General features: G+C 37.5%; 1 protein-coding gene across 1 annotated transcript in view; it reads right to left on the bottom strand.

Moving 5' to 3' along the window:
* LOC126094919 (RNA cytidine acetyltransferase) overlaps positions 1–21,248 on the bottom strand; it is an 84,422-nt gene extending 63,174 nt beyond the window's left edge. Inside the window, exons 1-5 of the mRNA XM_049909566.1 lie at positions 21,048–21,248; positions 20,862–20,953; positions 5,941–6,112; positions 5,601–5,785; positions 1,542–1,752 (exon numbers count right to left, since the gene is read on the bottom strand). Coding sequence (XP_049765523.1) covers positions 1,542–1,752; positions 5,601–5,785; positions 5,941–6,112; positions 20,862–20,953; positions 21,048–21,155 — 768 coding nt within the window. The 5' untranslated portion in view covers positions 21,156–21,248. The remainder of the gene's footprint in view (positions 1–1,541; positions 1,753–5,600; positions 5,786–5,940; positions 6,113–20,861; positions 20,954–21,047) is intronic.
* Positions 21,249–23,155: the final 1,907 nt, after the last annotated feature.

Here is a 23,155-nt window from a genome sequence, read left to right as displayed (position 1 = left end):
GCATTGTTGGAGGAAAGGTTCACGACTGTGTTTCGGGACTGCTTAGGTTCTGGATTCTGTGTGGTGGTGAGAGGGAGTTTTGAGGGGTGGGGTAAATGTAATAGGTCTGTGAGACATGGTTATCAGCTATGAGGGGATGTAGGAAGGTTTGGAGGTTGTCGTCAAGGCAGTGGACAGTGGTAGTACAAGGCAGGAGTAGGAAGTTATCAGGTTGGAGAGTTTTTTGAGATGGCATTGTGCATGTTGTTCTAGTTCCTGGAGGGCGAAAGTTTTAATGTGTTTTATGGTATCCAGTAATTTGGGATAGCATAGCAGGAGGATTTTAAGGATGGAGAGAAGGTACTGCAAAGAGATTTGGGCTTGATTGATATGGTTTTGCAGAAATGTGTTGGTAAGGGCTAAGGATTGGCAGATTCTGAACAGATGGAGGTCAATGTGGGAGGAAAGGTGGCAGCCAGAGATGGGTGATTTGATGGTAAGGCTATCTGGGAGGGGGGGGGGGGGGGCGATTCCCTTGAGGCAAGCAACAATGCTGGAACAGTATGTGGAACTGGGTTTTGGCTAGGGATAAGGAAATCTTTCTGTATTGAAGAAGATGGAAGGAGCAAGAATCCATGGTGATGGACAAAACACGAAATAAAATGTAAATAACATAGAATTACATTTTAAAAAATTCACAAAAATACATTGGAAAACTCACGAAACGGATGAAATAAGGGGAAACAAGGTGAAATCTGATGCAGTACATTGATATTGAAAGGCTAAAACCAACTGAAACTAATGTGAAGTCACAATGAGAGCAAAGAAAACAAAGAATTTTTAAAAATATGGGAATGAGTCTTTGGGTGGATAAATGTGAAGGGGGACGACAGATGTGACTGGATTAGATGACATCAGTAGTAATATTTATAGACATCTCCTAATGTAAGATTTTGAGTGACACAGCTGTCCTTTATAATCATATTCATTTTCATATCTACTGCTTAAAATTATTAGCTCTTGAATAAAGAAACACTAGTTCTGAATGTTAAAAATTAATTTCATATTCTGACAACTTAAGATTCATTCAGTCACTAATCATATTTTGGTTAGTAATTTTTGTAGTAAGTGGATTATGATTATTTGTTATGAAGATTACAGCAATTTTGGTGTAAGTTTTCAATTTCAACCTGTTATAAATCAGTATTACTACTACAAAGAGCAGAGAACATTCAGCATTAACATTTACTTCATGCACAATAGCCAAGGGCACCCATATGATATTTGTATGGGCTGGAAGGGGGGAGGGAGAGGGGGAGGCATAGACATGGGAGGTGCTGAATATTTTTAATATTTTGGAAAACAAATGGTGACATGCAAGCAGCCATAAAAAAGTTCCAGTTCTGACTCTGTTAAAAACGTGCATAATACTAAAAGAAAAACACCTGACTACACTACTTTTTTTGTCCTTTCTTTGAGAGTTAGGGGGAGGGGAAGGGTGTGAACCCCTTGCCCTCCTGTAAGGGTACCCTTGACAGTAGCCTACTATGATGAAACTATACCTGGTCTACAGTCTTGCAACAGTTGACCAAAACACCCACTGGTTGTGTATCCCGTAAACTCTCTTTCAATTCTGATAGTTCTTGCTCAGTTGCAGCTGCCTCAGGCCTACCAACAGGCTCAACCTGAAGGTTGTGTGATGAAACAGGCAACACAGTTAACTGGTCATCCACCACCAAACAACGTGAGCACGATGACAGCGACAGCAGAAACCTGTATGTATTTAGAGAAGCGTCATGTTATTGCTGAAAGTGTTTTGAAGTCTGAGAATAATACATAATGTAATGTCATTTATATTTTCAATTTCAATAACTAATTTCATGAGGGGACCTTGTTTCTCAATTTTCCAGCACAGCTTATGACTCCATTTTTGCCTATGGTATTTCAAAGACAAATCTAGTTATTTCTTCAGGTGATGCAAGTAGTTGAGTAGTCGTAGTAGTAGCGTGACCAATGACTAGAGTCCAGTCATACTCTGAGACACATGAAATCCAGCTATCACTTTATTAACTCCTCTGTGGTTATTCCAGAACTGGGAAACACGGAGAGAAAGTGCATCTCACAGAATTACATCACAATCAAGGAACAAAAGTGTGTGTGTGTGTGTGTGTGTGTGTGTGTGTGAATGATGACACTCTCAGACATAGCAAAACTCATCGGCTGTTCATGTCTTACTGTCGTGAGTGATTATGGGAAGGGGTTGAAGCACTGTGAAACCAAGAGTAGGTGACAACATTTTGGATATACACACCTCATCACAGAAGATGGAGGTTTGCTTGCTTCAGACAGCAGAATACGCTGCTGCCTATGGAAGATCTGAATCCAGTAAACAAGGCTGGCACGTGTTTTGTAGCAAACTATTTAGCAGACATTGCTTAATATGGAGCTCTATCAGCAGGCAATCCCCACATGTTCCCATGATGATCCAATGACATCATCAATTATGAGTGCACTGTGAAGGGGATCGCAGAGATTGGACTGTGGATCAACGGAATTGTATCATCTGGTCAGTTGACTCTTCTTTCTTGATACACCATGTCAACAGTTGTGTCTCAATATGCTATCAACAAGGCACATGGCTGCTCAAAACCAACATCACACCATGAATGCAAGCCTTTAGGGAGAATACTATGCTAATGAGGACATTCACCTGGGCTTTCATGAAACTTGTGGTAGTAATCAAAGGCACCAAGACAACTGTGGACTACAGGAACATTATAGCAGACCAGCTGTATCCCTTCACGCTTTATGTTTTCCCTGATGGATATGGCATTTTCTAACAAGATAACTTGACCATTCCATGCCAAGTGGCCCAATTTTGGAAAAAGGGCCCGAATGACCTTCACAGGTTTTCCTGGAATTTTGTGTGAACATTCACATATGTTCCCAATAAACATTGGTAAAGTTCCACAAACACTTATTCAATACTTCCAGAGATACGATCATTTGTTTGAACCATAGCCCAGCTATTAAGAGCACTCGTGAGTTTTTGGCAATTTTGAGGCATAATATCTGTGGCAATATTTTCTTGAAACAAACAAAACTAGGCCATCTGGTATAACTTTTTGTGCTCTTTTAAGCAAAATAATTAAAAAATGATTTCCTGGGGAATTTTCATGTGAATAATGTGAAGAAAAGTCAGCCGAAAAAAATAGATGCTCGAAAAAATGTGAAGTTCAGCTGTTTTTAACTCTGGAAGTAATTGTGAGTAAACCTGAAACTTTGCACTAATAACGTATTGATACTAGGTCTTAGAATACAAAAATTCATTCTGCTACTGCTTTCCTACAGTAAACTATGCTGTCAATCATTCATACTGAGGAAACCTCGGAAATAAATTAATGGCTCATCTATCATGAACTACTGGAAGTCAGTATACTGACTAAAAAGAAAACAGTGGTGATTCATAACCAGAAATAACACGTTATTTTTAAGCTGATGTTTGGTAATATCATAATTATCACTTTATCCTGCAAAATACAACTTTATTAAATATTTTTTAACTTCTACATGGAATTTTACATTTCACTGATAAATCTTTATTATTATTATTTCCTATTTTACACATTATTATTTATAGTCTTTAAGACAGAGGAGTTTCTGTTACCCAGCCTGAAACAGAACAAATTTAAAGGATTGACACAGAAACTGATTTAAAAATGGTAAAATTTTAGTGTTTTTAAGTGCAAATAGTTCTTGCACCTGGAGAAGAAGTACAATGGCAGGAGCTGAAGAGAATGAAAATGAACTGTAAGCCCATCAACTAAGTGAAATACAAGGTATGGAAAAGAAGTGCTACTTTTCTGGCATACACAAACTGTCCTGAGAAAACTCTGTAGTCTATCCAATAGATCATTTATACATGAACCTCATCCACAGCTAAACCCTCTTCCTCCCTGGTTCTTTGCAAGATTTTTTTTACTGTCTATTTCCAATTTTTTTCATTTTAATACATTGACAAGGTATACCATGCGTGTTTCTGTTTACACACATGGCAAACATGTACTTTGTCTCTGGTTTACACAGTTTTACTACTCATTTTATACTTGCATATTTTGAAACTAAAATTAAATATTTGCACAAAATACTAGAGAGGATTTCCTTTTCTAAGCACATTGGCAGTTCTTTCTACTATTTATCCTATCTTGTTGTGTCATATGAGATATGTTGCATATTTTCACCTTCTATGAGACATGTTCAGAAAGTAAGTGTACTGTGACCATAATGGGCTTTAGTTTTTTTGAGAGTTGGCAACACTGGGTGGTAGAGGGGGATCCCCTGGCAAAACCAAGCATTGCAGGAACATGATAGTATGTAAACTCACACTGTAGTATCCTGCTGCATGAAATATGTCAGTAAGAAATCCTGCCAAGTGCGAGCCACATGCTGTGATCTGCCTCCTACTTTTGGAATGAAGAACAATCTACTGAAGTCTTTCTGTGCATCAAAATGGTTTATGGCAAAAGTGTTATGAATAGACTGAGTTTTTTAAATGGTGTAGGGAGGTTAGAGGAGACAGACCAAATGTTCATGATGAAAAGGAATGTGAAAGACCTCCCATTTTGACTGATGAGTTGGTGAAAAAAATGGAAACTGTTCATGAATACTGGATGAAATTTCCAGGAAGTTCCCACAACTCTCCAGAATGCTCTTATACAAGACACTCACAGAAATTGTGAGCTACCGGAAAATGTGTGTAAGACAGATCTCAAAACAGCTGACAGAGCAGCACAATAAAAAAACATGTCAATAGAGCCTGCAAGTTTCTCGTGTAATTTGAATTTTAAATTGAGGATTTCTTAGCTCTATTGTGACTGGAGACGAAACATGGATGGCTCATTATATGCCTGAGACACAAAGACAGTTATCACAGTGGCATCAGACCAACTCTCCATCCGCCAAAAAGTTCAAAACTGGAATTTCAGGCAGTGTTTTGAGATCGATGTGATATTACTTTTGCCGAATTATGCCTCACGTGGAGACCATCAATGTGCAATGATATTGTGAGACCCTAAAAAAACCAAAGGAACATTCAAAACAAAAGGAGGGGAGCACTGTGCTTGTTGCACACCTGTCCTCATACAACCTTAGCCGCCAAGCACTCTTGGACTCATTTGACTGGGGTGTTTCGAATCATCCCCCATATTCCCCAGACTTGGCGCCTTCAGATTATCATCTTTTCACCTCCTTGAAGGCACGTAAGAGTGGAATAAAATTTTTAATCAACTAGCAGGTGCAGAAAGAGTTCCTGAAGTGGGGAAGGAGTTGGCAGGAGAGTTCTTCAAGGATGGCATCATACTTGTGCCATGGCTCACTGCATGCTCTGAACTGGATGGTGGTTATGTGGAAAAATAGTCAACAAATATATCAGCAATATCCTGTAATTTCTTTTCAAATATGCTTTTTCCAAGATATATATATAGTATGCTTACTTTCTGAACATGTCTCAAACATTTATTTCTAGCTTGGTTACATTAACTATATACAGATACAGAAACATATAAGTGGCATTATGCTACTGTACACAGAACATTCATGTATAGATAAATCACACCAATTACCTCTCATTGAAGCGCCCAACAACATCCTGGTGGGCCTCTGTGCGGTAACGTTCATGGACATCCATACTCATTGTGTACAGCTGGCGCAGTGATTTGACAGTTCGCAGTAGTAAAACAATGATTCCACCACCTTCAACTGTCTCTATAGTTCGAGCTAAGAGATTGGGTGTAAGTGCTTCAAAATCCTGAGCAATTTGCAAAAAAATGAAAACATTGACAATAAGAAGAAGGCAAAGAAGACATACAACTGCATTTAAACCTGAGGTAATTTAAATCCTATAGCTAAACAAAAACCACGATCAGATAGCACAACCGTAGGATGATCTAGTTTTTCAATTACCTGGAGAACACACATGCCATATGTGTTTCCCAATATTTTGTGTGTCTCAGCATAGTAACAATATCGTATATTTGTTGAGGCTACAAACAACTCAAACGGATCATCTTCATTAACATTTAGCTTTCCAGATTTGATTTTACGTTGAAGGTTCTTCATTCTCTTCTTGCGGTGGCTAAGAAAATAAAATAAAATTATAGTTCACTAAATGACATAAAAGGAGACTTCTGCAGTTGGCAGTACAACTACAGTAAATAAAGTATTTGTTCAATGAAAGCAAAAAAAAGAATACTTTGAAAATATATTTACTCTTTAATAGCTTTCATAGCAAACAACAAAAAGGAAGAGAGAGTGTATATCTAAAAAAAATTGCTAACCTGCTTGAGAGAGAGAGAGAGAGAGAGAGAGAGAGAGAGAGAGAGATCAACGGATGAGTATATAAGATTTCATGTCCATGATTTGCCTACTACACAGAAAAACAGTCAGAATTTTAAAATCCTGTTCCAATAGCACACGAATACTTTCCAACTGAACCATTTTGAAAAATCAGCTATTGCACAAAACTTGCTCAGCACAAAATATGTTATTAATGATATGCAAAAGAACCTGGCAGGTCTACACACCCAACCCAATGACAAGAATCTACAACTGCTAGAACAAATTGAAACATGCCACCACAAACTAGAAAAACCCAAATCCTTGCTAGGTGAACAAGTATAATTTGAAAGTCACAATTATGCTAGTAATTTTAAAGACTTATTCTTAATCTAATAGCTGGTAATGATGTACAGACTTATTTTAATGCCAGAGATCATAACAATGTAACTACTACACAAATACAAACATACTGTTTCTGAAGTCTTGGAAAGAGTCTCAGCCCCCAAAAGTACCAAGTATAAATATGAATATTATCACAGGTGTTTAAGGTGAAATCAGCAACAACTTTCTAGAGCATTTTTGGCATGGCACAAATTATAAACAATGCTACTAGAGCATCAAAACATTCAGCATGAGTCTTAGACCACGTACTTACAGATATCGACAGAGAAAATTGTGAAGTATTTACAGCAGATCTTGGCCTTTCTGGTCATCACTGTCAAAAGCCAAAGACAGGCCTGATAAAATCCGCAAAATTGCAGGCCTACAAAAGCATCTTCTCTGAATGTAAATCACATACTTTTTCTATGCCACTGGTAAATCAAAGTAAGTAAATGAAGTATACACGGACTAGAAGCTTAGTTCTCTAAATTCTGCACACCGTTTAAATTAAGCCATGAGGAGATATTTCCAAAAGTAGCCGCTTTCTATAGCACAGCTAAGGAAAATAGAAAGATAACTGTGATTATTAAAAAGCTGTTGCATACATTTAAATTTTTCAGTTCTTTACAAAAGCACTACACTAAGCCACAATTTCTAGATTACTATCACATGTATAAAAAAAATATACAGCAGGTACTGCTCGCTGCAAAAAAAAATAAAATAAAAAAATAAAATAAAATAAATAAATAAAATAAAATAAAATAAAAAAATATAAAAAAATACTCGAAGATAAAAAGATGTAGAATGTAGAAAATAAATGGAAGGTGCTGTGGGATCTCATAAAACATGGATCTGGAAAAGGCAGACGTAAGTATAACAACATACAAATGAAAGATGAGGATAAAATTGTAGATGTACCCACAGTAATTGGCAAAATTTGTAAATGACTGGTTCTCTGGAACTGCAATATCTTCTTAAAACGTGTGGCAGCCACAATGACTTACATGGTGAGCAAGCACAATGATGATATTCCACAGCAGAGCTTGAAGTCAGGAAGCCAATACAGAAGTTAAAAAAATAAGAAGTCAGCAGGCAGACGAGGTTCTATTATGAAGGTGTGCAAAGAGAGCACACAAGCCCCACTGACAAATTTAATACATAAGACCTTCTGTTTAGGTATTTCTCCAGAATACCTGAAGCACACATGAGTAGTGCCATTACTAAACAAAGATAGCACAGGCTGTACTGAAAACTACAGGACAGTTTCACTACTGCCTTCACTCGAAAAAATAATTGAATAAATCATGAAGATAGATTAATGAGTTATATGAATAAATACACCATTTTTTAACAAAACACAGTTTTGTTCTTGAAGTGGCAGAAGTACACTATCAGCCATTGCAGAGTACACAAAAGTGATACTTGGAGCTCTTGACAAAGGTGACTGTGTTACAGGCATATTCTTATAGTTGTCCAATACTTTTGACACTGTTGATCAGAAAATGCTACTACACAAGTTAGAAGTACTAGGTGTAACAGAATAGCAAATTGGGGGGGGGGGGGGGGGGGGGGGTTCTAATCTTACTTGGAAAACAGGATGCAAAAGGTGGGGATAGTTCACACATCTGCTGATGAAAAATACTTAGTAACACAATTGACAGACAAGAAACACATAAACACAGGAGTTTCTAACGGTAACACACACACAAATGTGTTCATAATATTGTTACATTCCATCCTGAATTTTCCACTGTTTAATTTTCTGGACAGTAGAAGACATGGAGAAAAAGTTATCTTCGCTGACAACAGCAATGTCATAGTCACTGATAAAACACCAGCAGAGAAAGCTAATGAAACCCTCAAAGATGTTTATGATTGGGTTGTATGTAATAAATTAACACGTTTATGATTGGGTTTTATGTAATAAATTAACATTGAACATTCAGAAAACAACCACTATGCACCTCAGCATAAAGAGGGAACACAATTTTGTCACATTAAGTATAGATGATAAATTTATAGATTGTGTGAACAACATACAGCTTTTAGAGATGAATAGTGACGGTCAGTTAACATGGAATGAACACACAAAGAAGCTTGTAAAAAGAATGTCATCGGAATGTTTTGCTCTTAGGATTCTATCATCAATTTGTAACAGCCAATGTCTTATGGTGACATACTCAATTCTTAGTTATGGGATTATTTTCTGTGGATCGAAGGCACGAAACATGGATACAATTCTTAAACTACGAAAAAGGGTGGCAAAAATAATAACTGTAAGTTGTAGTTGGGCTCACTGTAAAAAGCTGTTTAAAATTTGGGTATCCTTACTGCACCAAGTGAATACATTTATCAATCTGTTGTTCGTATCACGAAAAAATTATCAAGGTTTTTACTAAAAGTTTTATACATAATCATTGAAGATGAGCCAGTCTGGACTTACATTTACAAAGGAAAAACAAGCAAAAAGGCTCGAAACAGCATTTTCTATCAGGGAATAAAATTACACAATATACTGGTCAAGGCGGTGAAAAAGATTCTATATCTACTCTGAAATTCACGCCAAATGCCTGGCAGAGGGCTCATCAAACAACTTTCACTCGCAAACAGTGCACAGGAAAAACTAATATTTAAATCTTTCTGGTGCGAGCTCTAATTTTTCTTTTTTTTTTATTATCATGATTATTCCCTTTGTGATTTGATGTTGACAAAAATTTTTCATTTTACAAAGAGAAAGCTGGTGACTGAAATTTTGTGAAAAGATCTCGCTACAGAGTAAAACATCTTCATTTTAATGATTGCCAACCCGATTCACTTATCATATCTGTGATACTCTCTCCCGTATTTCATGATAATATAAAACAAGCAGCCCTTCTTTGAACCTTTTCAGGCAGTTTAAATTGTTCCAGATGTAATGTCTCTCATAGATTGTACTGCAAACTTTCTCTTAAAAAAGACTGCTCTGCTCTTCAACATGTAACAGCATTCATGCAACTGTGGAAGAAAAATTCCAAAAACAACCACTGGGCTGTGTCTAAGCAATTCTCAATTATATCCTTTCTCTGAGGCATGTTACATCTCGGAAACCATTCAGAATAGGCATATCTCCACAATAAGTTTTCTGCTTCAAATGAGTATTCCTGCCATATCTCTGAATACTGACAATGCCTTCTGTATAAGTTTTTTTCTTATTTGAGGAATAATCATGATTTGGGGTACAATGCACCAAATTTTGCCAGTTTGCTGTTTGTAAGATTCAATTTCAGACTGACACTCTAGGCTGGAGATAAACCAAAAGGAATGCACAAGAGCAACTAATTTTCATAGTTATTTTAAAATCTTGTGCAATCATGTGTCTTCTACATTTCCTTTTTGTTTGAAATTTTGCTTTAATTCAAATGTTGATGAAAATAATATGATTGTTACATCAAATTGAATTATACTGTAACAGAAAAGTTGTAAACTGCAGTTCAACAGAGTTTCCAGGTAGGCTTACTGCATACTTCAGATGCAGTTTATTCATCTTTATGCTGCAAGGAAAGTGCTATACCACCACCTATCAATGAAGAGTGAAGGAATGGGAGGCTTCAAATGTTCATATTAATAATTTATACTGCCAAACTAACACAGAACATACTGATACTTAACATACTCTAGCACATTAATCTCCATTTATTTTTCTTATCACAATACCTAACAATTTTTAGGATATATGAATCTAGAAGCTGAGATTATTAAGTGCTTTTTTTAGTCAAAGATGTCATATTTAGGACGAAAAATGGTAAAGCTGCCATTCACCCTGAGGGCTAGTTTGTACAGAACTGTGCCTTAATAGGAACAGTCCAATTGGAGGTGGTATGCCCTTGCCTACCTCCCACTTTTGACCTGATTTATCCAGCAATAAGGGGACCTACAGCTAGTTTAACAAGGACTCAGAAGTTTCACACAACAAGGTATTTCTCACATCAGAAAATGATTGCCAGAGGAGAAAGAAGGAATAAGTGAGAGAAAAAATCCTTTGATTGAGTGGGGATTGAGACCCATACCTTCGGATTTGTCATCTGACCCAATATGCCACCAGGCTATACCTAGCACTAGAGTAACACAAAAAATACTCATTATACATACATAGTAAAGTAACTACAATTACATATTGTAAGAGTCTGTTTAAAAATCTATAAATGCTAAAAATGCTGCAATTTATTTTTAATGTCATTTACAAATGTGATATCAGAAAGATCTCTGTTCTAATCTGAATTTAACTTCGAGACAAATTAGAGGGGAATTACTGCAAAAATCTTTTATATTACAGATGGTAGAAATAAATTTAAAAGAAGCTTAGACGAAGAGAGCAGAGAAGACAAAATGCTAGGAATGAGTTCAAAATTTTTTTTCTTTTTTATGGCCAGAAATCAACTATTTAGTTTCTCAACTAAATACTAACTCCATCAATGGCACATTTATCTGCCCTCCGACCCTCCCCCACTTGGTTCTTCAAGCATGCACTGGATTGGAAAAATGGGGCACTTCGTAACATTCCGCAAGCCATCTGTGGCACAGTCATGGGCACCCACACGGCGCTGTCCTATATGCCAAACTATTTACGAGCCATCAAGAGGAGACCTCCCGACCTTTCCAAAACACCTAAGCTCTGGTCTTGTTCTTTGATGATATCAAGATCTGGAGTCACGACCAAAACACCCTATTCTCATTTTTCACAACTTTCCCATCTGCTTCACCTGATCTCCTCGAAACCAGCATGTGACCTCACTGGATGCTGACTTCCTCCTCTCTGATGGCTCCATCCATAGTCCACATTAAATCCAATAGCAACTAAGTGCCTGCATTTGACAGCTGTCATACCTTTCATACCAAAAAATCCCTCCCAAACCACCTGGCCACCTGCAGATGGTACATGTGCAGTGACCAGAATTCCCTTACCCAGTTTGCTGAAGATCTCACCAAGATCTTCACAGAAAGGCACTCCCCCCCCGGCCTGATCCACAAACAGAACTCCAGAGCCTTTTCCTCATACATACTCAATGCTCCCACCACCCCCATGAACCAGCTACAAACGAGTGCCACCTTCATCACCCAATATCATCCTGGACTGTAAGAACTGAACCACGTCCCCTGTCAGGGCTTTGTTTACCTATTATCATGTCCTAAAATATGGGACACCCTACACACGATACCTCCCACCCCCTCTAAAATGGTGTTCCGCCACCCATCCAACTTCCGAAACATACGAGTCCATTCCTATGCCACTCCCAATTTCAACCCATAGCCACAGGGATCATATGTCAGATGCAAGACCTGCCCAATGCATACACCACCACTTCCCACTCCAGTCCTGTCACAGGCTTAACCTACCCCTTCAAAGCCCAGGCCAACTGTGAAAGCAGCCAAGTTATATATCAGTTCTACTGCAATCATTGTGCTGCTTTTTTTATATTGGTACGACTACTAACCAGCTGTTCACTGCCAAACTGTGGCTAAGAGTAAGAGTGTGGTAGACCACCCTGAGATACAATATGCTGCTGAACATAACATGCTCAATTTCAATGGCTGTATCACAGCTGAGGCCACTTGAATACCCCTCCACCAAACAGCAGATGATAATCATCTTCACAACAAATCCTCTACTCCCAGAATTATACCAGCCTTAACATATGGTAACCTACTGTCCTTACACCTTCCACCCAACAATTTCTGCCCCTCTGTCCTATCACCTACTCACATTCCCTAACCCTCATTGTCTGCCACCCCTATTAAATATTATTCTGGAAGAAATAAATGTTCTTTTCAGAGCTGAAAATACTAACAGACCAAACGGCCAATGCTGCGCATTGGGAACAGGATTTTCAACTAACTTAATATTCCTCTTTCTTTAGCTCACAAAATATGGATCAAGGTTATACTCATGTTGCCATACTCTGCAACTGAATGAATACGGAAGTTTCATATCATTTCTTAATTCACAGACCATTCATGTTGTTGCCTACATATTCCCAAGATGCCAAGTTATTAAAATCGCCAATCAATAACTGAACTGCACGTGAATTTAAACTATTCAGTGGCTGAAATATAAATAGCAGTTTTTTTTTTTTTTTGGCGGTTTCGATATAGATGTCACAGCGCAGTTCCAGCGTGTTTATTACAGGATAATAATTTTGGGTGAAATCAATAATCAACTATTTAACCGAGTTTTTAATTAAACTATACTATAACATTTCACATGCAGTAGATCATTAAGTAAGTTTCTACTCTCTATTGTTGGTCTCTTTGTTTTGTCATCCTTGTATTTATCATATGTTGCAATTATCACTTTAGCAGAACTCTGATGGAGTATCCTGCTGGGTCATTCCATGTCAAGTCAATCAATTCGAGAAAATGTTCCAGCTGATAGTCTCAGATTTGGCTGAAATTTAGCGCATCAATGCTACCAAGAGTGGAACCCTCATGTACAAAATTTTAAGTTCCCCTGCCAATTAGTTCCAGAATTATGGCTTGTGAAAGAAAGTGGCATGACCCGGAAATTGCAACTCGCATCTGGCAATCTATCTTCAGACCCAACTTCATGTCTTAATAACTTTGGAACTATTCCACACAGTCCAGTGAAGTTTTTACAACCCAGTAACATCCACTTAGAGAACACACTCTATGAATCAAAACACCAACAACATATTTCTGAGGGAAAATAAAAAATTCCAAAATGTGATCAAAAAGATGTAATATGTTAAAAGGTACATATTGTAGGTGCTCTCCATGCCAAATATAATTCACTCAAAAAGAGTATAATTTTTTTTTGTGGTAAGCTTAATGTGGCCTAAACACACACAGAACTCTTCTTGCCCATATCAGTCACGCAAACAGAGTTACATGCACACAAAAATACAAAAATTTGAAAAATTACCTGTAAAACATGGATTTTCTAAGTGTGGTAGCACAAAAGGGACAAGTGATATCCACGTCAAATTTCAAACACTGCAAGAAGGCCATAATATAATATGTGGCAAAATTTCAGCTTGTTATTACAAGGCATTTGTGTACAATAAAAGTTGAAAGAGATGTATTTGGTTACATTTCTTTTAACACGATTTAGCAAGTAATAGTGATGATGCAGACAGCTTGTTTCAGATAAAGCTGCAGCAATTGTTGGGAACCATTAGGCAACAGAAAGTTAAACAATGGTAGTTTTCAGGGACAGAACAAGTCATTATTAGGCAGGAACAACAAAGGAAACAAGCAACAATTACAGGTTACTCATGTTTTTAAGATTCTAGTTCAGATTGGTCAGTATTGTTGTGGAAAGTCAGTGTGGAGGCAAAAGAGTGTACTAGTGGTGGTTTTGTTCAAACAAGTTGCAGTATTGGTAGAGCACAGGCATCTGAATGTCATAAAACAACATATGGAACAAAATGTAGCATTCGCTTTGTACTGCATGATCTGGATGAATTGAACCAAGATTTGCTGCTATGGAGATCTGGGATACACCCTGTGGGCACAAGAAGTACAATTCCAGGAAACTTTAGTGTTTGTTATCATTATACGAAAGTGTTTCTGGATAAGTATTCTTTCCTACAAAGAAGTTGTCTTGATCCATTTTGGATTCATAAGAAGACAGTGAAGTGTAGCCTCAGAGAAATTGATATAAAATCAGTATTGAAAGTGAATCAGTGCATGGGACTTAACATGAAACCAGGACAAAAGTTATGTTCCAGGTGTGTTACACTGCTAAAAAATGAAGAATATTCTGATAATTTACATGACAGTGATGAAGAGTATCAGCCACCTACAACCACAGCAGATGAGCAATTAAATACTTCAGTGATTGGTCTTGGTTTGTCTCCCATGAAGAGACACAAAGTTGGGAAAAAGAGACAGGCCCAGCTATGGTAGAAGAAAACTACAAGAAGCTCAAATGGAATTAAAACACAAAATAGCTGACACACTAATGGTGGATGAGGAAGAACTATCTGCTCCAAAGGAACAGAAATCATGCCAGAAATGCTCTGATTTGGACAAAATTTTGCACGATTTGAAAGGAAAATGTGCCATATCCACATGCCAGAAAAAAAGTAGCTATTCTTACCCTTGTATCTTCCAGATGATCTATTGACTACAATGCAAAGGAATTCAATGTTTCTACATATATGGTAAAGCAAGCTAGGAAAATAAAAGCAACCCAAGGAGTGCTCCCACAACTTCAGCAGGCTCAGAGCAAGCAATTGAGTTCAGAAATAAAGGTGCTAGTGTCGGAGTTTTATGAAAATAATGACTACAGCCAAATAATGCCTGGAAAAAAAACATTGTATGGTGAAAATGGGAAATGTACATGCACAGATGCAAAAAAGACTGTTGCTATGCAACATATCAAAACTATATGTAGAATTCAAGGAAAAGTATCCCAATGCCAAAGTAGGTTTATCATCTTTTTTCAATCTTCGGCCAAAATGGGTTGTGCCTGTACAAGCAAGGGGCACACACAATGTTTGTCTATGTGAGACCCATCAAAATGCTAAGCTGATGTTTGCTGCTATAAAGGATTCTGGCCCGGATCACAAAGGTGCAATGAAGCTGCTAGTGTGTGACATCAGTTCCTACCAGAGCACGACACACAGGTGTGAAAAGTGTCCTGGTAAGGCAAATCTTGAAATCTTGCAGAACACATGAATAACAAACTGTATGGTGAACTCCTTATGGATGACGATGAACTTGTTTCTTATAAACAATGGACACACATGGATCACACAAGTCTTGAAACAAAGGAAAGTACAGTGGAAAACTTTGTTGAAATGTGTTGTCAAAAAATGGACGAACTGACCACACACAGCTTCACAGCAACAGCACAACTGGCTTATCTCCAGTTTTGTAAGGATATTTGAAATGGGGTGAAATTATAGTAATAGGTCTACTACACTTTTCTGAAAATAATGCATTTATAGTTCAAGATGCCATCCAAGGATATCATTGGGACAACAGTCAAGCAACTCTCCAGCCATTTGCAATTTACTATAGAGGTGAATCAGGTGATGTGTCTGTCATGAACCTGTTCGTTTTAAGTGACTGTTTAATTCATGATGCCATTGCAGTTCATGCCCACATTCGCACTGTCATGGCATATATGAAAAAAAGCTGCCTCACATACATTTTGCGAAATACTTCAGTGATGAGGCAGCTAGTCAGTACAAAAACTGCAAAAATCTCAAAAATTTATGCATGCATTACCATTATTTTCAGATTCACACAGAATGGAATTTTTTCGCAAGTCATGGTAAAAATGTATGTGATGGTATTGGTGCTACCATTAAGCGCATGGCATCATGAGCTAGTCTGCAGCCCCTACAGAATGTGACATTCTAACACCTCTTCAGTTATTCACCTGGGTACAGAAACATATCTCTGGCATACAATCATTCTATGTTTCAAAAGATGAGGTGAAATCAGTGGAAGAGTTGCTAAAAAGCAGACTAGAACACGTTAAAACTGTTGCAGGCACAAGGAGCCATCATCACTTCTCTTCAGCGGAATCTGACAATGTGCAGATGAGCAGACTGTCCGGTTATAACTATATGTTCATGCACATGTGTCTGACTCAAGATTCAGAAGCAAAAGCAGCAACATACAACCAGGTTGCTATGTTATTGCTGTTTATGATGACAAATGGTAGTTTTGATGTGTTGCAGAGTAGTGTGAAGCAGAAGGTGATGTATTTGTGAACTTCATGGCACCAGCAGGACCAGCAAGACCATTTCATTGGCCACATTTGGCAGACAGGTGTTGGATTCCTTTTGAACATATTCTTATGACAGTTCCGGTTCCTACCACAGTGTCAGGAAGACAGTACAATTTGCCATTCAATGTACAGAGTACAGTAGGTAAAGTGTGGGAGAACTTCCGTTCGAAGCACAATCGATTGGTTTTTAGTAGTTAAGGTGCAGTAAACATTAATGATAGGTTGTGTTAATCTGTCTATATGTTGTTGCTTAGTGATTAAACTGTTGTGGGAGAGGATAAGAAGAGGTAGAACAGTTTACGATATGTTTTTACAAAATTGTGTTGTGGAACAATGGCCACATCACCAAATACATCTGTCAACTTCCATTGTACACAAATGTCTTGCAATAACATGCTGAAATTTTGAGATATGTATCATTATGGTCTACTTATGCAGTGTGTGAAATTTGGCTTGGATACCACTTGTCCCTTTTGTGCTACCACACTTCGAAAATCCATGTTTTTCAGGTAATTTTTCAAACTTTTGCATTTTCTTGTGCATGAAACTCAGTTTTTGTGACTGATATGGGCATGGTGAGTTCTGTGTGTGTTTAGGCCACATTAAGCTTACCACAAAAAAATTATACCCTTTTTGAGTGAATTATAGTTGGCATAGAGGGCACCTACAATATGTACCTTTTAACGTATTTCATTTTTTAATCACATTTTGGAATTTTTTATTTTCCCTCAGAAATATGTTGTTGGTGTTTAGGTTCATTGAGTGTGTTCTCTAAATGGATGTTACTGGGTTGTAAAAATTTCACTGGACTGTGTGGAATAGTTCCAAAGTTATTAAGACATGAAGTTGGGTCTGAAGATAGATTGCCAGATGCGAGTTGCAATTTCCGGGTCACGCCACCTTCTTTCACAAGTCATAATTCTGGAACTAATTGGCAGGGGAAACTAATACTTTGTACACAAGTGTTCCACACATGGTAGAATTAGAGTACTGAATTTCAGTCAAATCTGAGACTATGAGCTGGAGCCCCTGGTTGAACTGACACGAAATGACCCTGCTCCATCTTCATAATGCCTCCTATATCTATGCTTAGTATTGTTAAAATTTGCTCTGAGAAGAACTGTTTCTTATTCATAATAATCATCTTTGTTTTTCCCAGGACGAAAGGACTGTCTGTCACTGAGACTGCTATTAGCTCTCTTTGCTGCACCTTCTGTATTAGTTCTGGTAATTTCGCAACTGTCTTTCTTGTTTAGGAATTGTTTGAATGACCACAGGTACACACATTTAAAGGTAGCTGAACAAACTTTTCTACAACACTGGGAATTAATAAACTGGATCTTTTGTTACATTACAAATAACAGAAAAAAACCAATCAACATTCCGCTCTAACAAAATCTCTAAAAAGGAAGTAACAGCACACATTAAAATCACAGTGATGGTATCTACAGCTCCCTTCCTTTTTTTTTTTTTTTTTTTTTTAAAAAAAAAACCAGATAACATCACAACTCGCGAACAATAGACCCCAAAAAACAGCTACTTATCACAAAAAAATTCTGGTGCTACACACTAAGTTAGCCAACCCCATCAAACAAACACACACACACACACAAACATCCAAACTACCCACAAACTACCAACCCCATCCCCTCCCCCAAACATCACAACCCCCCAACCAAAAAAAAAATATCCGCCAACAAATAAAAATCACAAAATAAACGAAAATCAATCACACATTATAATTCACAAAGCAACTGCAACAAAACAGATCCTCTGTAACATATTCCTAAAACAACCCCCCCCCCCCAATACAAAACCCCCTCAACTAACCACCCAAGGCCTGTACATCTTACTAACTGCCCTCAAAAAGATGCGAAAAATACAATACTCCCCTGGGACGCTCTTCCGCCAGCAATACTCATCTAAATGAGATTGTAGGTTAGAAGAGCACCTCTTGCCCCTCCCTGTGACTGAATTAACTACCTTCCCCGAAACCCCTCTATTGTATGCCCCAGTTTCATAATTTTTGAACTCTAAACTAGGTTTACAACTAAATGACCATAACCCGTCTTCCCCAACCCCCTATATGATGAAAAAGCATCTGACACTGCAGTAATCCCCTCCTCTATATACTCTTCAATTAATCCCACCAATTCCCTCTTTGTACACCCCTCCAAAACCCTGAAAATACAATCCGCATACCCACTCCCAAAATAACAGCCCCCCCCCCCCCCGACACAAATAAACCAACCAGAGACTTACCGCTCCCATACTTTCTCTTCCCAAACTGAGATTCGTCTATCTCGACCACCACCCCGACCCACCCAACTTACCCCTATACTTTACATATTCCAAAAATACTTCCCTACAAAAAGAAAACCAATCTAAAACTGTCCTCTCACTCAGTCCAGTCTCATGTGAGCAAAAGCTGATAGAGGACCTATTACAAAATTAGTAAGTTATCAAAACAATCTCTCTCATGGCCAACCTATATTTCTCGAACCAGGTACTGTGTCTGATGGAGCGCCAAAGGTTGTCCTTTTGACACTGCCACATATAACAGTCCCTGGTCCGAGATGTCGTAACTCTCGCCAACCTCTCACACTCTCTGCCAACAGTCCGAACATATGGAGAAACTTGATCAAAGACATCACGTCCTCTCCCTTCTCCGTACGCAATGTCTTGCTATTGTATTTCACAGTCATATCCATACCTAACAAAAGAAGCCACACAATAAACTCAACATCTTACTGCACCACAAACAGCAAAAAGGCAGAGATGAGTATTGCAAGAAACTTAACTTTAAAGTGGTGATAACAAAGTAGACAAAGCTGAAGAATTCCACTACCCAGAAAGCAAAATTACTCATGATTAACTAAGCAAGGACGACATAAAAAGTGGACCAGCACAGCCAAAGAGGGCATTACTGGCCAAGAGAACTCGACTGGTATCAAACACAGACCATAATTTGAGCAAGAATTTCTAAGAATGTACGTCTGGAGCACAGTATTGCATCATAGCAAATCGTAGACAGTGGGAAAACCAGAACAGAAGAGAATCAATGCATTTGAGATATGGTGCTACAGAGGAATGTTGAAAATTAAGTGGACTGATAAGAACAGCATGAGGAGGTTCCCCACAGAATCAATGAAGAAAGGAATATACGGAAAACACTGACAAGGAGGAGGGACAGAATGACACATTTATGTTGACAACACGGAATAAACTCTATTGTACTAGAGGGTAAAAACACAAGAAATAATTAAGGATGTAGGATGGAAACACTACTTCGAGATAAAGAGGTTAGCAAAGGACAGGAATTAATTGCGAGCCCCATCAAACCAATCAGAAGACTGATGACTAAAAAAATATCCATCATATGTCACAACATTGCTACCCATTTGCAACAAACTGTTGGACAGACTAATTTATATGAGGAAACACAGAATGACCAATGAAGGAATATTCAGAAATACACAGATAAATAGCTATAAGACAACTTTCAAAAGACCATCATACAGGTTGACTCCACCACTCTCTACTAAAATAGGAGGAGATAAAAACACGCATCTCTCAAAACAAAAAAGCAGGTGGCTAATGTGTTAGTACAAAACATTCAGCTTAGTGGTTGAAGAACAAATAAATACATTAAAAATAGCTCATCACAGGATTAATGTGATGCTACTATACAGCAATTCATCCAGCTAAGCACTTTATGCAGCAAAATCTTTAAGCAAATAGTTGATATTAGCAATCGAAACCACAGAAATAAAAAAAGGAAAAATTTGGGACCAGTTGAAGGGCAATTCCAATAGAATAGAGACCATAGTGAACTTTATATAGGCTGAAAAAATTAGATATTTGATTACAAAAAGAAGAGATTTGTATGGCCATATCCAAAGAATGAATCTCTACAGACTGCCAAAAAGACTGCTCAATTACCACCCTTACTTTTAGTTAGGTTATTTTGGCTTTTCTATGACACATTCTTCATGCGGCCATTTCGCTTTAGCTTCCTTGCACTTCATATTTATTTCATTCTTAAGTGACTTGTATTGGCGGCCGGAGTAGCCGAGCGGTTCTAGGCGCTACAGTCTGGAACCGCGCGACCGCTACGGTCGCAGGTTCGAATCCTGCCTCGGGCAAGGATGTGTGTGATGTCCTTAGATTAGTTAGTTTTAAGTAGTTCTAAGTTCTAGGGGGCTGATGACCTCAGGCGTTAAGTCCCATAGTGCTCAGAGCCATTTGAACCATAATAAGAAAACAGCTTTAAATGCATAATGGCACTGCTCAGTTAATTTCTACATAATGGTTTCCAATTTCACTCAATAGTACACAGCTCCTAAGCTGTGGCACATAAAAAAATGAAAAACATAATAAATAAATAACTATGGAAAATCGATTATTATGAGCGAATCATACTCACCTACTAAATCCAAGTTCCTTTTTGTAGCACCATAATACGTTTGGTCTTGCCTTGACAGTCGCTTTCGAGAGCATATGATGTAATATAACAACCTAGGAGAAACAGCACATTCATGAACGATATGACAGTGACAGACCAATAATTAATATTTATTTTCATAGCTGCATTTCGTAACTGTCTAACAACCTGATCACGACCCTTATCGCCAACTACAACAAACATTGTTCTGTGTCCTAGAGTCACTCCATTTTCAATTAGAACTCTTATTCTGTTGTCTATTTTCTTTCTCACCATCTTGTCAGGTTTTAGTAATCTACACACTCAAACTCAAATATAAACACGTGCTGTACAGTGTACACAGTGCCACAATTTTGTTTACAATTCAAAGATCACAATACCAGCTGAAGATAGTACACCACACCTCAGTTGACTATTAATCGACTTAAGATCGATCCACACCTGACGGAACGAAATGTCATTTTCACTGGACTGTAGCCTCAGACCTTCTGACGGGTGCCACCATTCTACGAAGCTTTTCAAATGCTGGTAGTCACACAGACCATCAACGGAAGGAAAAAGTACAGCACGGAACGGGAGGTCAAAGTCAAGGTTTCCGGGGAACCAATTTTTGACGTTGATTTGATCTGGGAGGAATAGCTATCGTCTTCTGCTAACGTCAGAGTTCTTTTTTTCTCTACGCACACTCATGTTATAGAAGTGGATTCGTGATTTGGTATTTTCTTAGTCTTTATTTTATTATTATGCTTTGTTTTCGTGATACAATACAAGTGTTCCATAACGGCATGGATACTTTTTCCGCTGAGTTGAGGAGAAATACCTGAAATTAAATGTAAATAAGAACATAAAATCATGAAGCGGTTTTCGTTATACACCATAACTTATTTTTGATAGTGAAAACTCAACTTCACTGAATTAGGAAATTGCAGTTGGTTTTTTATGTTATTTTCACAAACATGTAAAAAACATGCAGAATAATGCAAATTGACTGTATATATCGCCGTATAAACATAGTTTGAAAATGTGTTTGAATTTACATATTTTCGGCAGGAAAGAAACATCAATGTTTCAAAATGGTTGGATGATACTTTTTCTGCTGTTCAGTTCTTTGCAGCTAAAAATAAAACTTTAACAAGAACATCTTTTGTACAGTTCGCTTTATTCATGAACAAACTTTATCACTGCTGCTACCTGGATTCCAATCCTATATTTCCATTCTTTTATATCACAGATGGTATTTTATAACCTAATTTTCACCATCTATGCCGAGATAAGTGGCACTGACATGACGTTTTGTCTAGCGCGAAGACACCATCTGACGGTGAAATCGCCTGCAGTTACGTTTTGTTGATGTCAGATATGAATCTACCTGTAAGCTACCAGCAGAAGGTAACAGGCACTATTTACTGTAACCAAGGAAACTTCAGATTTTTGCCAAGTAAAACTTTTCTGTTAATTTGCTAGGTTCCATTTAGCTGACAGAAGAACAAATAGTATTGAGTATTGCAATGATATTTTATTGTTATTGCAGTGCACATTTTAAGTTTCTCATGGTTACTTGTCTTTTGTTGATATACATGTGGACTTGTTCTACATCTCTGAAGGTTCTTCTTGTCGACTGTAGTCTACCTACGAACCACAACCAATGATTGAGAGAATGAATTAACATTCCATTGATATCAACTTCGTTAGAAATTGAACAATAGTTCGTGACTGAACAAGAAAGCATAAATGAATTGATCACAATCTTGCCAAAGTAACAGTTTGTAATTTCCCTCTCCTTCCTAATTCTAGGTATTTTCCACAATAAAAAAATTTGAGAGGAGTGAAGACTACAATAAACTTTCTAGTTTATTTAGCTTTTCGTGTAGAATTGGTTCCAGTTCTTCTTGTCTACGGATCTGATATTCTCACATTTTAGGTCCTCATGGTTGAATTGATCTAAATAAATTTGAAGATTGTTGTTGCAGTATTTTTAAAGTTTTATCAAATTTTAATATATCATACAGTCTTTTGACTTTTCACATTAACAAAACGAAAATTACATTGTTTGTCCAAAATACGAAAATACGTTCAATCACTTAAGAGGCGTGCTTACTACTACTACACTCTGTGGTAATAACTATATTCCAAAGGGTTTACAATTTTTCTTGACAAATGAATTTCTATTAATTTCGATTATTATTTCATAAATGACATAGTAAATAGTACTAGACTGCGTAGTTAGTTACTAAAATTTTTAGTGTGCCAAATGAGTTTTAATTTCAAATGTTTCT

This window comes from Schistocerca cancellata, chromosome 8 (assembly GCF_023864275.1).
Source record: "Schistocerca cancellata isolate TAMUIC-IGC-003103 chromosome 8, iqSchCanc2.1, whole genome shotgun sequence".
In the NCBI taxonomy this organism is placed as follows: Eukaryota; Metazoa; Arthropoda; class Insecta; order Orthoptera; family Acrididae; genus Schistocerca; species Schistocerca cancellata.
Note: the sequence above shows the minus strand (reverse complement) of the source record. Positions and strands in the feature narration are given on the sequence as shown.